Source organism: Astatotilapia calliptera, chromosome 8, assembly GCF_964374335.1.
Source record: "Astatotilapia calliptera chromosome 8, fAstCal68.1, whole genome shotgun sequence".
Taxonomy (NCBI): Eukaryota; Metazoa; Chordata; class Actinopteri; order Cichliformes; family Cichlidae; genus Astatotilapia; species Astatotilapia calliptera.
The window spans coordinates 21,539,045-21,556,115 of NC_137429.1; the positions used below are offsets into that span (position 1 = coordinate 21,539,045).

General features: G+C 41.4%; 1 protein-coding gene across 1 annotated transcript in view; it reads left to right on the forward strand.

The window, feature by feature from the left end:
- The window catches only part of shisa9a (shisa family member 9a), a 62,645-nt gene extending 46,308 nt beyond the window's left edge, over positions 1-16,337 (forward strand). The window contains exon 4 of the mRNA XM_026179078.2: positions 8,441-16,337. Within this exon, the coding sequence (XP_026034863.2) occupies positions 8,441-9,324 (884 nt within the window). The 3' untranslated portion in view covers positions 9,325-16,337. The remainder of the gene's footprint in view (positions 1-8,440) is intronic.
- Positions 16,338-17,071: the final 734 nt, after the last annotated feature.

Consider the following 17,071-nt stretch of genomic DNA (forward strand, 5'->3'; position numbering starts at 1 on the left):
AGATGACCTTCTCCTGATGCTGGCCGTGTTTAATATCAGCATTTTATATTTTAAATGACAGTGGATACACTTTCACGCATGCAACCAAATCCAGTGAGTCAGCGGCTGTAGCAGCTGATCTAAAGTTGCCTCATCACCATACGTTCTTTGGCAGTCACATTGCTATTTCATAATCTGAATTCATTCGAGGCCGACACGCAAGTGCTTCCAGCGAGCGTTTGTCAGCTTGTTTATGCTAGACAGGTACTCTGCCTTCACTAGATTCAGAATTCAGCCCACTCACGACAGATACAATCTACAAATGCATCTAGATGTCTGTGTAAACAGCTACGGGATGCTATTTGTCTGCATTCGCTCCCTTTTATTTGAAAAATGACCGGATAGATCGTGTTTTGTTCTTTTTTTTGAAAAGCCTATCTGTCCAGCATGTCCAGCAGCACAAAGTAAAACTGATTGTGATGACAAATGCATCCTGTATTGTCAGTGGTATTCCCTACACTACTGTGGCCCTGACTCATCTCCAGACATGTTACAGTAATAGATTATCCTGCTTGTTTGTGCTGAGTAATACTTTGTGCCCCTGAAGCAAGAAGAAGACGTGTCATTATTATGCTAGCAGTATATGTAACTGCCAGCGAAATTGACAACAGAGAAAGACTTGAATGAGCAATGAATACCAAGCGGTAAATGAACGCATCATTTTTAAGCTTAAAGGATTACACCAATAAAAGCACAGGAGTGAAAATAGTGGTTAATGCTGTCATGCCTGAGTCCTGAACTTGGCAACTTTATTGTTTGATGGTCTATTTTTATAATTCCCAGAGAAGTGGCCGAATATAGACATCAGAGAATGCCTAGATATTTTCAGCACAGCCACAGTTGTGTTTGATTGCAGGAAATTGTTCAGTTATCTAAAACGCCAGCAGAAAACATCTTGGTGTCAGTCTGCGAGAATCCAACCATTCATTCTTAACTCAAAATTTCGTGCCAATATTCAACGAGGAATAAAAATTCATCAGACAAGCCAATTTCCCCTGAACACATCCGTGCACTGCAACCGCAAACTGTGCTGCAGTTTGAGTGCAGCATACAAACCCACTGTTTCTCAAAAAGTTTTTTCCTTCGTCTTACTGCACACAAACCCAACAGATGGATGCAACACATGCTCTGGGGATTGTGCGCGGCATTGTGGGAAATGAACGAAATCTCTATCTGTTGGGAAAACAGATGAGGCAGGTACAAGAGAATTCTAGCAGTGTTATGGAAATTTATGCTATAAGAATACAAACTAAAAAAACTGGTTTTAAAACTGTTTCCTTGGAAATGTTAAAAATAAATGTAAAAAAAAAAAAAAAGCGGCCTAAAGACATTCAGCCTGCATCTATATCCTGTAAGTCCAACATTAAGAGATGACCAATACCCAAGCATTTGTATTGTGAATAGTAAATTTTATTTTGTTTTCTCCATTAAGAATTATTCCTACCAGAGAGGCTGGTCTGACTCGTTCAGAGCCTGCTGATCTACTTGAATCTTTAGGGAATGGTCTGCAAAAGAGAAAATATCCAGTGAGCAGCAGTTCTCTGGGCTTGTTGATGCTAGAAGTCAGAGGAGAAAGGCCAGACTGCTTTGAGCTGATAGCAAGTGTCTGTTGGTGTCACTGTGCTTTGATACCCATTGTTTCCAACTGTGCAAGAATGGTTTGCTGAACAAAGCAAGCTTTCGCTGTAGTCATTTACCGTGTGACCAATATAGCCTCACCACGTTCAACCAGCGCATATAGTATATGTAAAGCCCAAGAGCAGGTGCACAAATTGTGGTCCATTTGCGAACCCTAGCTGTCAGTGCAGCATATATGCTTACTTTTTAAAAGGGGCCATTAGTCCATGGCGCTATAGTGCTGGGCTCACCTTAAATGAGTCATATGGATCTGCCCAGTTCTATCCCCACTAGCCGCAGGGTGGGCTATAGAGGTCTAGTACTATGTGGATCAGGCATCGATCAGGGGCAGAGGCCTTGCCCGTTTAATCCCCAGCTGCCAGAACTGGTAGACAAAAGTGGTTCTGATGGGGGGAGTTTCTACAAAAATGTAGCATTTTATGAATCTATTGCAAGTCCAAATCAATTTATGATTCATTTAATACACATCCAGTTGGCAAATCTAATAAAGGTCTTGCATGGTCACTACCTTAAAATATAAAGCGCCTTCAGGCAACTGCTGTTTTGATTTGACATTAAAAATAAATAACGCCAAAATATAAATAAAACTGAATTGAATTAAACAGAGGATACACAATATAAGTTACTTTGTCTATCCTCTGCCGCTTTGCCGCTGTAACTACAAATCTACAGCCATTTCACATCTGCAAGCTGCTTTGTAACCCACCTTCATCCTAGCCCCCATATTCATGCTGTTCCTGATGTAATCAATGCGATACTTGTTGTTATTCCTGCTCGTTTCGGCCGGAGTGTCTTAATATTCCTGTCTTCTGCAGCTTTTTGTGGTAACACAGAAATCTTGTCACATATAAACTATTACAGATGTCAAAATTAATAAATAAATCATTTTACAAACTGAAAGGTCCTGATGACGTTTTTTAAAAGTCTTTTTTAAAAAGTATTAAAACTATATGTGCTACATGTTCAGTAAAGGTTCTGGGTTTAAACCTCTCATCAGCCAGGTTTTCTGTGTGGAAGTTGCATGTTTACCCTATTTGTGCAGGGGTCCAAATCCTCATGCTTCCTTCCAAATTCCAAAGACATACATATTAGGTTGACTGGTTACTCTGAACTGAGTGCGGGGTGACTATGACCATGAATGGTTGCCTTTTTAGTCCTATTAAGGACTTGGAAACCTGTCCAGGGTGGAGATGGGTGGCTGTAGTTGAGGAGGTAGAGCAGGTCGTCCACTAATCGGAAGACCGGTGCTTCAATCTGCTCCAGTCCGCATGGTGAAGTATACTTGCGCAAAATACTGAACCCCAAGTTGGGATGTGAATGCTAGACAGAAACCACTGCATGAATTTGTGTGAATGTTGTATGCATTATATAAGAACCAGTCCACATTAGCCCATTCACTATATCCCATTCCAGTATATCACGGCAGAGAACTTTAACTACAAACAGAAAAGGTTGACACAAACATCAGCGTTCAGTGTCAAACTTGTTGTAGAAGATAGGAGGCAGTTACGCGGTGTTTTATAAGAAACACAATGCAGAACTCAGCAGGATTCTCTGGCTTTTTATCTTTAATGAAAGCACGGATCTGGGTGCATTTTGGATTTGACAGCTTAAGAATTAGCTTTGCAAAATGAAATGTCATCACCCAAAGGCTAATACGACTCCAGCACTAATAAACAAGACTGGCCAACCAGCACACACTGGCACGCTTTACAAAACTTCCAGCCAGCTCTGTTCAGCCAAAGGAAATAACTCTGCCCACAGTTAGTCGTAATGACATCCGCCAGCAGTTGGGGATCATTTTTTTTCTTTTTTTCTTGGAACAGAAGCAGTTGTTTTCCTGTGATTGAGAGATGATACACTGCTTTACTATACTGTAACTTTTTTTGATTTGAAAGTTGGGGTATGTAATCCTTTTTTATTGTTGGCATGTACAAGAAAACTTCACACTTTTCCTGTTTAGGTTTCCAACTATAACTTCATTGATTTTATGATCTCTATGGTGAATTGTTTTTCTAAGGAAGTATTAACTCTCAGCAAGTTGACTTTTTTAATGTACTGACACGGTCTGAAAGCAGTGACAGCCTGTGGGCCATAAAATCAATATGAAAAGCTGTGCAGCATGGCTCTCAAATTGTCTGGAGGTAACATAAAGTTTCATCATTTAAGTTAATGTGATAAAATGTACAAAACTACTCATGAGGTTCATTAACAATAAGCACTTTTATTTTATTTGGGTTTTTACAAGCCTCTTTTTACTTTTCTTCACTCACACCCTCCTCCAGTACCTTTCTGTAGCCGTCGTACTCGTCCCTCCCACCGCTCCCATTTTCCCATGAACTCCGTTTTCTTCTTTATATCAGTCCCTTTATCAGCCATCTCCTGCCCTCTGCATTTTTATCTCATCTTTGCTTTTTGCTTCTTTTGTCTTTCTTTCCCATTATCTCTTCTTCACCCTGACTCCACCCCACCCTCAATTCATCAAGCTCCATATCGCTCCTTAAAGAACCATTGGGCTGTTAATCTTGATCCTCCTTTACAGGGGCTCATATTTGATTCCATTTCTATAATTGAACGGAGGTCTCTTCCCTTCAGGCTCATGGTTGACTGACAGTTTTCCATTTTCCAAGTGGTATTCAAAGATTCACCTATGAAATGATTGGAAACCTGTACACACAGGCACCCAGGATTCCAGGAGGCAAAATGCCATTACCTTGAGTTCAGTGATGGGAAATTGACACACAAGCTATGAAAAATGCATGTGAGGGGGAATAACAGAGATAAAAAGAAAATGTGCAAGTGGCAATCTCGAAGGCTGAAACACAAAACGGCAGAAATGACAAACACTGTTTTTGCTAAAGTGGACACACAGCTGGCCCTAAAAGTAAATCAGTCAGCATAACCTTGATATTAAAATACACGGAGGTTAATCAATCTAATCTAAATCTGACCCCTTCAAACACCAAGATGGTGAGTGGTCCACAAACTAGTAGTTGCATCCAAGCTAGAGATCGGAAATAAATGTCAGCAAAAGAAATCTGAATAGCAAAATAATTCTCCTCTGATACATGTTCTGGTGTGCTCACTAACTGGAAATGGAACTAGGTCTTAAGCACTACTTTCCCAGCATCCCCCATAACAGCCTTTCCTCTTGTTCTTTAATTGCTTCTGCCATTTTAATGGCCGATGATCCAGTTGAGAAGGCCCTCACCTGTCAATCAATAGCCATCTCCACTGTCCCTCTGTGCATCTCTATAAGGTCACTTTATTGAGTTCTAACAGCAAACAAGGCAAAAAGCAACCAAGAACGATCCCTGGATGCAGGCCTGCAACTCAGCCTGAGTACAAATGACCAATTATGGCCCACTTCTATTGTACAAATGCTCTGCTGTAGTTAATGACTGTCCTACATCCAAGAAGATTCTCTTGTTCTTACATGCTGGCTAATAAGTCAATTTTCCAAATGCAGTAAGCACAGTAAATCCTAGGTAATTAGGGCTTGTTTTATTATTATCATTTTTTTTAGACTTGCACATAAGTGGACAGAAATCAACAGAACATCTAAAAGCATTAACATTTAGTTATTTGTCTTGTGTGTCTTTCTTTCTTTTGCCTTTTTGTCCATGCAAACGCGCAGCTACGTTAAGCGCTGATTTTGAAGCAGATTATACCCTCCTTTGTTTTTTCTTGTATTTTTTTAGCTGATTGTTGCAGCCGCACTCCACATGCACATTCATTTTAATGAGGACACTTGAGACACATCCATGTTGCAAGTGCCAGTTATATGCTAAGATGCCGGCTTTAATATACTGTGATGTAGAATACATTTAATAAGAACCTAATAATAATCATACAATTATGTTTTCATATAACAAATGAAATGACCACAGTAGATATTCAGTCTTACTCGAGTACTCAAGATATTAAAATGTCAACCGCCTAGCATCACTAAGGAAAAAGTCATTTGGCTTCTTTTGGATACCATGAATAAATCATGATCAAAATTTGATTGAAATCCATCCATTAGCTGCTGAGGTATTTCAGATTCCATAATCTCTCGGATTTTATAATGAGGCACACGTAATTTGCATCGCCAGCTTTAGTCATGCACTACAATTACCAACCCTTAGTCACTTTGGGAGATAGTACTGTTTTTCCGCGGCAGAGATAGTAGCTAATAGAAAGCACAGGTGTTGATTGCGTCTCAGTGATGCATGGAACATGGTGTTATTTTGAAGGAGAAAGCAGTCTAACACCATTGCACAGTTACAAAGAGTTTCTGGAGTGGGAAAAAAATAAACCTCACAGACAGAAAACTCCATTTAAACCCAGACTAATGGATGTTTTTTGTTTAGGATGGCAGCACTGTGACAGCAGGATCCACCCACTTATAGTGAATACTAAAAAAAGGTCTTCAAATTTGGGTAAACCATTGGAAATTTGAAAACGTTTTAGAGACTTCAAGAACTAATAATCCCCCCAGTAAATTGGCAGTAGACGACCTAATTGCCTAACAAAAAGCAGATTGATATACTGGTCTAAACCTAATAAGGTTTTTATGTTGCTGGCACTGTGGGACTTCACGAAGCAGTTCTCGGTTTTTCCCCCTGATGTATAATGTGTGCGAGTCTCTGCAGGACACTGCTTTTCTCATGCAGAGGCATGCTGAGCCCACGCTGCGTAGCAGTGGCATTTTTCCGTTTCCACTCACGTACACGGCTGGATGCATGTACCATCGAGCTGACTACTGCCGGATTGATTCACCTGTCGCCTGAGCAAGTTTGATCCCCAGCGGCAGTCTCACAGCGACTCAGCTAGTGAGGCTGTGGTCTCCCACCACTCCCACCCTTACCTACAAACCCCCACGCCTGCGCTTGCTATCCGCTCGCAGGCCCGCGTTAGTTATTTCTCTTCAGCGTTTGCACAGCGATAAACTAGATTTATAGTTACAGCGGTAAAGCAAACTCACTGAGTGTGTTAACTTTATCTTCAAGGACGTAGCGGCAACAAGGGACTGAAGAGTAATGACTCAACTGTGAAAGTGAATCTGACAAAAAAAAAGGGTCACATTTCGCAGTGATAAGAGAGACTGTAGCTTGGTGACACTGACTGACAGAGAGAGGAATAAATGTGAGCCATTAACGCTGACTGCTCCAAGGCTGAAGAAACACACACGGATACACACACACAGATATAGAAGATGCAACAGATAGAGGAGTCTGTAAGTCAGGAAACAGACACATTCTATGTTTTGGTTGACTTTTTGTTCATACTTTTGACAAACAATTCAACAATTCTTCTATACAAAGTATAGAAGACATGTTCTCTGGAGGGAGAAATAATACTTCTGCGTCTGGCAAACCGATTGGTTGCCAGGAGAACTGCACCTCTCTGACTGCACTGTGATGATGATTTGCCTGAATTTGGAAAACACTCTGTCAACTTTACTGTTATGTTATGTTACGACATTAATGTGAAAAATTTATACTTTAAAATATAACATTTGCATCTGGTAGTTCGTTTAAGCTAGCTTTGTAGCACTTACCTTTGCTTTAATGATGAATAATTTCATGTTCGTTACCTCCCACACAATAAGATTGTTTACCCATCAAGATCAAAAATACATGTAGCTGTCCATACTTTAAACGTTTTCATCCTGGCAGTAGTGGAAGGTGAGCAATTTTCTACAAGATACATAGATGTCACTGAACTGGAGCTTTGGCGAGACATCGCCATTTTTAGGGATTTAAATTAAGCTGTCGGAGCAAAATACGGATCACAAGTCACCAACATTCATAGTTTCTCTTCATATCTTTGCTTTTCCTCCATGGATAGATGATCCAACTAGTCTTGTAGTACACTTTTGTCTTGCAGTACCAGGGACTGTCTACTATTGTCCATCATGATGCTGTAATGTTTTGCTGGCTGGTTAGTTAGTCGGTCACATGACTGAAAACTATGGATGGATTAAGAATGGATGTCTCTCAAGTTCATATGTGTGTACACACGTGTAAAGGCAGATAACCAAATACTTTTCAAAACATTTTTGACTTGTTTAAAAATACTGAATGCAAAAATAAATGTCTACAACTTAGGCATTCTCAAAAATCCACTAGTTGAGCATGCACTGAGGTCTGATTGAAATCTTTCCTTAATCTTATGACATAACTGTAATAAACTTGCACCGAGTTAGAAAAAAATCACCCATGTCATGCCTAGTTATTAGCCTCACAACTTTCTCCCAAAATTTCTTCCTTCTTTCTCATGTTGAACTCCTTCCCACCATGCAAAAATTGGATGTTTTCTTGGCTTTAAAAGGGAGGAAGAGGCGAGCTGGAGGAGAGATTCTAGGCTTTTCTTTTGATTTCACTCCTCCAGTAGCAGCACGGGCTTCTAACTTGCAGGCGTTAGCAGTGGTCCTGACACTCTGCTTGGTCAGTTAGGTGAGGCTGACTAACAAAGTATAGGGGTTTGTTATATGACCTTCTTATACTGTGGGTGTTAAAACTGATGCAATATCTATATTTCTGCTTTCTGTCTGTGTGTGCTCATAGTGATGTGTTATCTTATGGCTGATCAGCAAACTGCTGAAAGTGTTATTTTTTGATTCATTCAATAAAAAAAATCTTCCATGGTGGCAAATGGCCAAATTTAAGAAAGTATATATCGTTTAATTCAAGATTTAAGCTCTGCTCTGTAGCAGTTTTTTGTGCCCACTTAGTGTTTCATTGCTTCTCTTACTCTTTCTCTTCTTCTCCTTTAGCTGCCAAGTACAACGGCGAACTGTACAACAAGCGTCGCCTGATGGTAGAGATGCCAGCAAAAGGACTTCCTCTGCAGCCCATGGGCAACTCCCGACCATCCATGGCGTCCATGGGCAACATGTCATCAGTGACTCCTCAGATGACCACCAACCCCATGGCTTCAAACCCTATGAGCGCCAACCCTATTAACCACGTCATGACCCCAATGACTTCAATGACACCCATGACCTCGCTCACCCCAATGACTTCTATGACTCCTATGACTTCCCTCACCCCTATGACCTCCATGACTCCTATGACTTCTTTGGGTCCACTGACTCCAGAGCCAGTGGCCACTTATGTCACCGAGATGCCCAGCATCTCCTCTGTCTCAACCCTGCCGACAGAACGGCACATAGCCGCTGGAGGAGGAGGGGGACACAAGCCAAACGGCCAGAAACCCAAAGTCAGCCATGGTCACACTGCCCACAGCTCTCACAGCTCTCACAGCTCTCACACTCATCTTCACAGCCACAGTAGCAAGCCACCAGGACTAGGGGCTACCTCCCTGGCACACATGGCGGGGACCATGCCAGGTGGCACATCCCTGGGCATCTCCAGGGCTGCTGAGACTGTCATTGGCCACGGCTCAGCTACAATGGGCCGCCCACTGGCGTACAGTTCCAATACAATTGCGTCCTCACATGCGATGGGGCTGGGGCTGAAGGGCTGGGACGGGACTGAGACGGTGGGCCGGAGGAAGACCTACGGGCACAAGAGGCCTCAGTGTACCATCCTGGAACCGAACCAGCTCCACAGCACTAGAGGCCACAGCCACAGCCAACACTTCCTCCCCACACAGCCCTACTTTGTGACCAACAGCAAGACAGAGGTGACAGTGTGAGAGAGAAAGACAAGAAGAAATAAAAAGAGAGGAACAGGATGCATGTGGAGTGGTGACACGAGTAATCTCTGAGTGGAGATACAGTACCAGCTCTTGAGATGTTCAAACGTGCAGATCTTCACGTGTGTTTGTGTGTAGAAGTCGAGGGTCGTTGGTTTACTATGTCCGAGTGGTCCTTGTTTCACAAACAAAGTTCACGACGAAATCTCTCTAAAAGACCTTTGCTGTCAAAAGGACGGCCCCCGAGTAGGTGGCATCTGTAACCATACTAACAAAGAGCCTACAGAGCAGGGATGTCTTTACACTTGTGGTGATATTAGAATGTTGTCTCACAGCTAATATCTACTCCATAATGATACCGATATTGGAGAATTACAGTGCGACTGCTCTCAGATGGGAAACTGCTGATTTAAAAAAATGGATTGGTTTAACAAACCAAACCTGAGAAGCAATATAAGGGATCAGCTGTAGGCACTGAAGCATCACGGGTAATGAGAAATACAGCAATTACCCATAAACCTCGTGACAAGAGGTGTGCTCACCTGTCCAGCAAAGTACTGAAGGGTTTGGAAGAAAAAACACTTCCTCGTGATTCACACCCAAATCTCCCGAGGGCTTTCCAGCAGACACACACGATGAGGGCCCTGGGCTTTGGACTGCAGACATGAAGGCTTTGTACTGTGGCTTTTCACACGCACCTCCTTGAGCTGTGCGGCTGAAGGTCTCCCTTTTCCACAAGAAACTCCAGAACAGAGAGCGGATGCTGTGGCACTGGTTTTATTTTGTTCTGATCTCGTCTGCGTGATGACAGCTGACCCAGGGGAGGGACAGGGAGGCCGGGACGAAGCATCTGCATGATGAAAATGCACACATTCAGAAATACACGGACACGCAGAGTTACCACACAGTTGGGTTTTTAATTATTGATGCCAGTGAATTTAACTGGCATCAAAATTAAATAGGTTTGAAAATGCTCTTTTACGTGACACTTTTGACTTTTAGTAATGGCAGCTACATCAAAAAGACCAATGTAATCCATGCACACACAGGAAACATCTTTAAGTTTTCAAAAAACATTAAATTGCACATTTAAAAAACATTTTAGACAACATGCTATGTGGTATATGAGAAGACTGATGCCACCTCTACATGTCTCTGTGTTAAATTTAATGCTAGAGGCAGCAGATAATTAACCTAGCCTAAAAAATAAATAAATATATGGAATGAATGTTAGAAACAGGAGGGGGAACCATTAGCCCAGTTCTGTGCAATCGAACAATAATGAAATTGCCTTCAGGGACCTCAAAACATCACTAATTAAGATGTTACATCTACTTTATTTATTCTGGAAAAAAAGAAACCTAAGAGTAAAAAGGACATCCTGTGGTTTTAAGTGGGGGGGTATATGTCAGACTTCACATTAGGTTGCCAGGCAACAAACTGTTGAACTATTCCTCTAAAAGAATTAATAAATAGTGCAAAAAAAACCAAAAAAAACCCCAACCGTGTTCTAATGTAGCCGTGGTGAGGATGATCACGCTGGAAGCAGACAAAATGACTAATTTAATTTAGACTTTGTGTGTGTGTTCCTTTTTTCTGAGTGTGCAAAGATGAGACATGCCCAGACATTTTTACAAAGTGGACCAAATGTAAGAGTTTTGACCTCTCATCGTGTTAGAGTTTACAGAGCTCTGGGATTTAAAAAGTCCTAAAACTGCCACAAAAAGAGCGCAAAGAACAAACACCTTGCTGTCGCCCGCGAGGCACTGCCACGAGAAGCTAGTCTCGATCAGATCACTAACTGTACTCAAGCTCCAGCTGAAAAAAAGAAACCCGGCACAACCAGCTGTAAGAATCTATCTGGGTTACATGACTCAAACATAAAAATAAATCCCCTTAAATCTGGCAAATAGGCCAAATCTTCTAAGGGATTCTCAAAGCCTATTTGCTTGTTTTTTTCATGTAAGATATATTAGCAGCAGCAGCCACTGTTATCATGTAAATCTTGTCTTCTAAAGTGCTTCATCCACCTCTATTAATTCAACGAATTAAGATGCTTTTTAAGTGATCAGACTGCACTAAAAATGAGAAGCATTTGGCAGAAGCGTAAACACAGCTGACAGCAGACAGCATCCCACTAACAAAGACAGATTGTGAGGGCATTTTTGGATAGAGAACAAGGAAGAAAAAAGCCGGGGGGTGTTTAAAGTAGGAAAACCTGAGAGGGAGAGGGCCACGTGACAATCTTGTGAGAATAAAGGATATGAATATCAGCGTATACCTGAGACAGTTTTTTGCCGGCATCAGCTGCACTGCAAGCAGTTTGGGCACGTTATGGATGGAGGTGTAAAAGGAGAACCTAATACTGCAGTAATACTGCAGGTTCTAAGTCGGACACGAGAAGAAACACCTAGGCCAGCTGAGCGCATAGATAAGGGGCTCTGAGGGAATATTTTTCCCCTCATGCTGTGGAGCCCCCTGCTGCCTTCACGATCACGTGACTGTAACCCGAGGCCAGATTGACGGCATGGAACAGGATTTAATAAGTCATCAGAGCATTAAAATGTGTCACCTACACACTTAACACACGCACACACACACACACGTGCGCACGCATGTCGCGAACACATTACAGGGTGGACTCTGCTTTCCTTGTGTTCCCACAGTGCCGAGCGGCAGGTGTCATCACAGCAGAGAGACCAAGAGTCGGTACTGTTACTGCGCCTGTTGTACATGAAAGACTGTGAAACTCCAGACCATGGCCCTTTGTAGCGATAACTGATATTATGCTTTTTATATATAAATATATATATATATATAAATTTACATAGCCTTTCTCTCTTAATCTATTTCTTTTCATCCTTTCCTCTTCTACACTTTTCCCCCTCCTCTTATCCTTTTCTCTGTCAGTCTAAGGAGAAAGACCTTCAGAGTAAATATGTGAGAGAAAACAAAAATGGGGCTGCGATGAATCTTTTCTGTAACAACAAAGTTCAGGCACGTGACGTGATTGGTTTCCCCGTGCACACTGCACACATTTCACTGTTCACAAAGTGTGTGTTTGTGTGTGTGTGTGTGTGTGTGTGTGTGTGTGTGTGTGTGTGTGTGTGTGTGTGTGTGTGTGTGTGTGTGTGTGTGTGTGTGTGTGTGTGTGTACATCCAACCCAGGCTGATGATTTTGTGATTATTGTCTTTGAAGGAGTCAAATTCAAACAAAGTCATATTTAAAAGGGATTCAAAGGAATACAAATACATATATTTGTGTTTGGTGATGCTATGCAGGATCCCCCCCCCCCTTATATGTTCCTGTTTCCTGGCAGATTGTGTTGTTTAGGACAGAGTTGAGAAACAGGTCAGTGTTCGCTGGACGTACATTATCAGACCCAATTGGCTTAATCCAGCAAGGCAGAAATGTGGAAATGTGAACCCTCCATGCAACCTCTTGCTGGCAAATCTTTGAAAGCTCATCCAGCTCTGCGAAAGCAGCCAGCGGAACAATTCGTAGGACGGTGGAAACAGTTGGCAAACAAAAAAGCAACCAACAAACCCCCCACCTCCCCCATTGCTCATTGTAACAGCCAAATAAACCTGATATAAAGGAGGGAATTTGTTTGAGCTGGCTGTGTCATGGTTGATAGGGTCAGGGCCACAGATGAGTGGGTTCAGGAGGCAGTCATGTCTGACATTCCTCATCAGACGAGTCAGCCAGACAAAAAAATGCCAGAGCAGAAGGACACAGGTAGTCTGCAGGCTTAAAAAAGAGTTCATTTATTAGTGCATTTTTTTTTTTACAGTCAGTACTGGCTTAACATACTGTATTAAAACTGCTGCATAGGGAAAAGTAATTCAGTGCAAAGTGTGGAAGTTTTCATTAACTTGTGGGTTGATGGTGCTGACCAACAGAAAGCTGCACAGTACATCTTTTGCATGAGAGTTGTACTCTCATTTCAAATTCTAATCCTAATAGGAAATTGTACAAAGGTATTTCAAAGCAAAATATTTTACTCCCTTGCCAACTGCATTCGCTACATTTGTTTTAGACCTGCAAATTTTCGCTGGTCTTGATAGACGGCCATTGTTACAGTAAACTACCTGTGTCAACTGCTTTTTATTAATGAATGCATTGTTAGCGTTCTACCCAGCCTGCCCTGTAGGCCTGGTCAAAAGTTGTGCAGTGTGACATCAGTGCTGCATTAAACTAATTTATTGATGAACTGACAGTAAACAGCAGCGAGCAATGATCACAAGAACTAATATTGATAATCAATCTCCAACCCTTCACGCCCAACTGGTCGCAGCAGATGGCTGCCCCTCCCTGAGCCTGGATTTGCCAGATGTTTCTTCCTGTTTGAAGGGAGGTTTTCCTTCCCACTGTCACCAAGTACTTGTTCATTGTTATTGTACTACTTTGTTATTGTAGGGTCTTTACCTTACAGTATAAAGCACATTTAGTGGACTGTTGTTGTGATTTGGCCCTATCTAAATAAAATAAAAATGAATTGAATTGATGCTATCGTGTTGAAAGGGGCTAAAGGAAGAGCTGACAGGCAAGCAAAGAATAACTTACCCACTTACAAAATAACCTAGAAAAGTATTAGCAGCCACAAACTGAGTATTATAAGAGCTTGGGCCACACATGCGTCACTGAAGGACAAAAGGAGGTGAATGCGTCTGGGATATAAAAATTGGGGATTAAAGCCCTCCCTCCCCTCTCTTGTTTTTGGAGTTACCTTAATAACAAGTTCTCCTGTTCAGCAGAGCAACCAGAGTTTTAGATAGAAGTGCTCAGCAAAATATCTACAAAGGGTATTCAGTAAGAGACAGAAGAGGAGCTGCACTGGGGCCTGTGGCCAGGGGGCTTTATTAGTTCTCACTGTGGTCTTTAATCACCAAAACCCAAAGAAATGTGGGAAGGAACTTTGATGCTGCAACAGGGACTCCACAGTCCACAGAGGCGCACAAAGACAGAAGAGGGAAATTAATGTCAATAGTTGGGAGAAGCTTTGAATTATTGATACAGTAAAAATGGTGGTGCATGAGTGCTAACAGCTGTGAATCAAAGACAATTTGTTGGATCTCACACACACAAAGACACATACATATACACAATCTCTTCTTTCCAGTGTTTTGCGTTGCTCAAATTATTGATTATTACTGCAGCACATGCAGCTCGATAGATTCTCGCATCAAAATCGGCTATGTGTATGCACTGGAACATTGCGTTAGCTCCTTTGGGCTTTATTTTTACACTGTGTCCTATTTAAGCTGAAGATGTGAAGCATGGATTGTTCTTGATGTCAGTCTAAATCAGGAAAACGCAGCTGTCTGTATATATTAATTTCTTAGTGGCAAAGTAGTAAAGAAAGACCGCCCCAACCCCACCCTTTAATTAGAACAGATAAAAACGCGACGTGCTTGTTTCGCCGAAGAAAAGACAGAGCAGGGTCATCAAGACTGCAAAATGGGATATGTACAGTTCATCAGAATGACATAAAAAGGGCTTAAACACAAGATACGTTTTTCTCCACTCTTTAATTTCTCTGCTCTTTACTGTTGTTATTTGCTGGGCTTAGTAGTGTTGTAAACATGACAGCTAATGGAAAAGCAGCATCTTTGTGACCATACATCCCGAGATTACCGTGTTATCAAAGACGGTTCTCGTCAACTATGTTTACAACTTTGTATAGCATCAATCCTTATGTGCAGTGTTTTCTCCACCTGGAGCTATCTACTTATGCACAGAAGCAGAGGAGATGCGGTGTTTGTTGTCCAGTAACGCTCAACATTTGTTTTAAAGTGGACCAATTACGCTATTCCTTATTTTATGTCATGTATATACAATTCTCATATTAAACCGGGGCCACGTATCAATTAATGAGGACAGCATATGTGAAAGTAATCCCTGTAAGCCAGCTTTTTTTTTTTTTGTATGACGTCAAAAAAAATCAAATATCTAGGGCTTACTGAGGGCAGAGAAGCCCCTCCCACCTGCTGTTGTTCTTTTATTTGGGAGAGACAGCCAATCAGAAGAAAGTTAGCTTACAAGGGAGGCTAGCCTTAAAGAGACAGGCGCTAAAAAGGCTTGTTTCAAACAGTAGATAAACTGGGGGCTCATGTATTAGCTGAAAATCAGATATGTATTGATTATTTGAGCTGTGAATCATGCTACTCTAGTGAAGTCCAAGAATAAATACATGGAGCCTGAAATGAGCACAGCAGACCGTTTTTTCTATGGCTTGCGACTATGGTGGATTTCATATGTAGGGTTTTTATCAGAAGGTAATTTTAAATATAATCTAATTGCTATTAGGATTCAAAGAAATACTTCAGTGACAGTGCATTTAAATGTAATCTGCATAGTGACTTCTGCTAGGGCCCAAAGTTAAAGGGTTTTCCATCAGTTTTGAAGATTCAACAAGTTATTTGCAGTAAAACTATGATCCATTAGTATATCCTTTTATAGAATAAGTCACTGATTAACTCATTTTAGTGTTAATCAAGCAGTACATACAAAGTTACCTATAGGAGGTCCGGTTTTCTATTTTTGATGTCCAGACCAGTTTGTTGTACTTATGCATATGTGTTTATGGATAAGTAGGGCCCCAACACTGCATTTATGCGTAACGTAAAGCATATTTTTAATGGTAGAGCCCCCATCTCCCACTATTGTTTGCAGAGTAGCTTATAATATGCACCGTGATGCCCCATTGTCCTTTTACTGTTTACTGACTTTATAATTTGTGGAATTAAGTTATGAAAAAGCTGTATTTTGGTACTATTCAGATATTGTTAAGAAAAAAAAAGAGAAATATAGCAGATGTATTGTCCCAGAAATATATTACCATAGTGTTGCTATGACTGTCTATTTTTCCTCTTTTTTTTCGCAGGGGGGAGGGGTTGATAGGGATATTTTTGTTCTTCTTTTGTTGTTGATTTGCCATCTGACAGTACAGTATATCACCATTGTTCTATATACGACTTTCTTACGTGGCAATAAAAGATGACTTCTGTAACAGCGCTCCTCTCTTTGCCTTCCTTTGGTGTGTCTTTTTAATTCTCTTTTGTTTCCTCGTCTTTTGTCCTCAGGAAGAGATACTGTACAGTGCCTCAGCTCGTCTTTATTCTCCCATGCTTCTTTTCTTTATAGTCCCCCTCCCACTTTCCTCCTGTCCATTTCCCTTGGCTCTCGCCTTCCTAGCAAACATTTGATGTTATTAGATGTTGTTAGGACACTGAAGGCTAACTTTAGAAATGCATTTATGCTGTATACACGACAGCAAAGTAAAAGCTGAAGCAGCACTCATACATCAGCATCGGTTGTGGCTTTGTTCCTGAGGCTGACAACTGAATTTCTCACAGATGTCAATTTGAAATAAATCTGTTTGTCTATTTCTGTCAGTTTAATGCAGCTTAATTAGCAGTTTTCTCGTCACAATAAAAAAAATTGACATGTGACAAAGTGGCTCAAGAATGACATGCAAGATCTGGTTCAAGGCTCTTTTTGAGTTTAATAAGTAGTGATTTTAAACATATATACAAACATATATTATGAATCTCCCTCCCACCCCCCAGGAGGTGGTATGTGTGTGTGCTCTTAAAGCTGAGCTCCTCTATCAGAGGCCTGTGATTTTGAAGGTTCAGCACAGCATCTTAACTGTTCCTAGGACTGCACCCCTCTGGACAGAGACCTCTGATGTCGTGCCTGGAATCTGCTGGAGCCACTCTTCCAGTCCTAATGCTACTATTA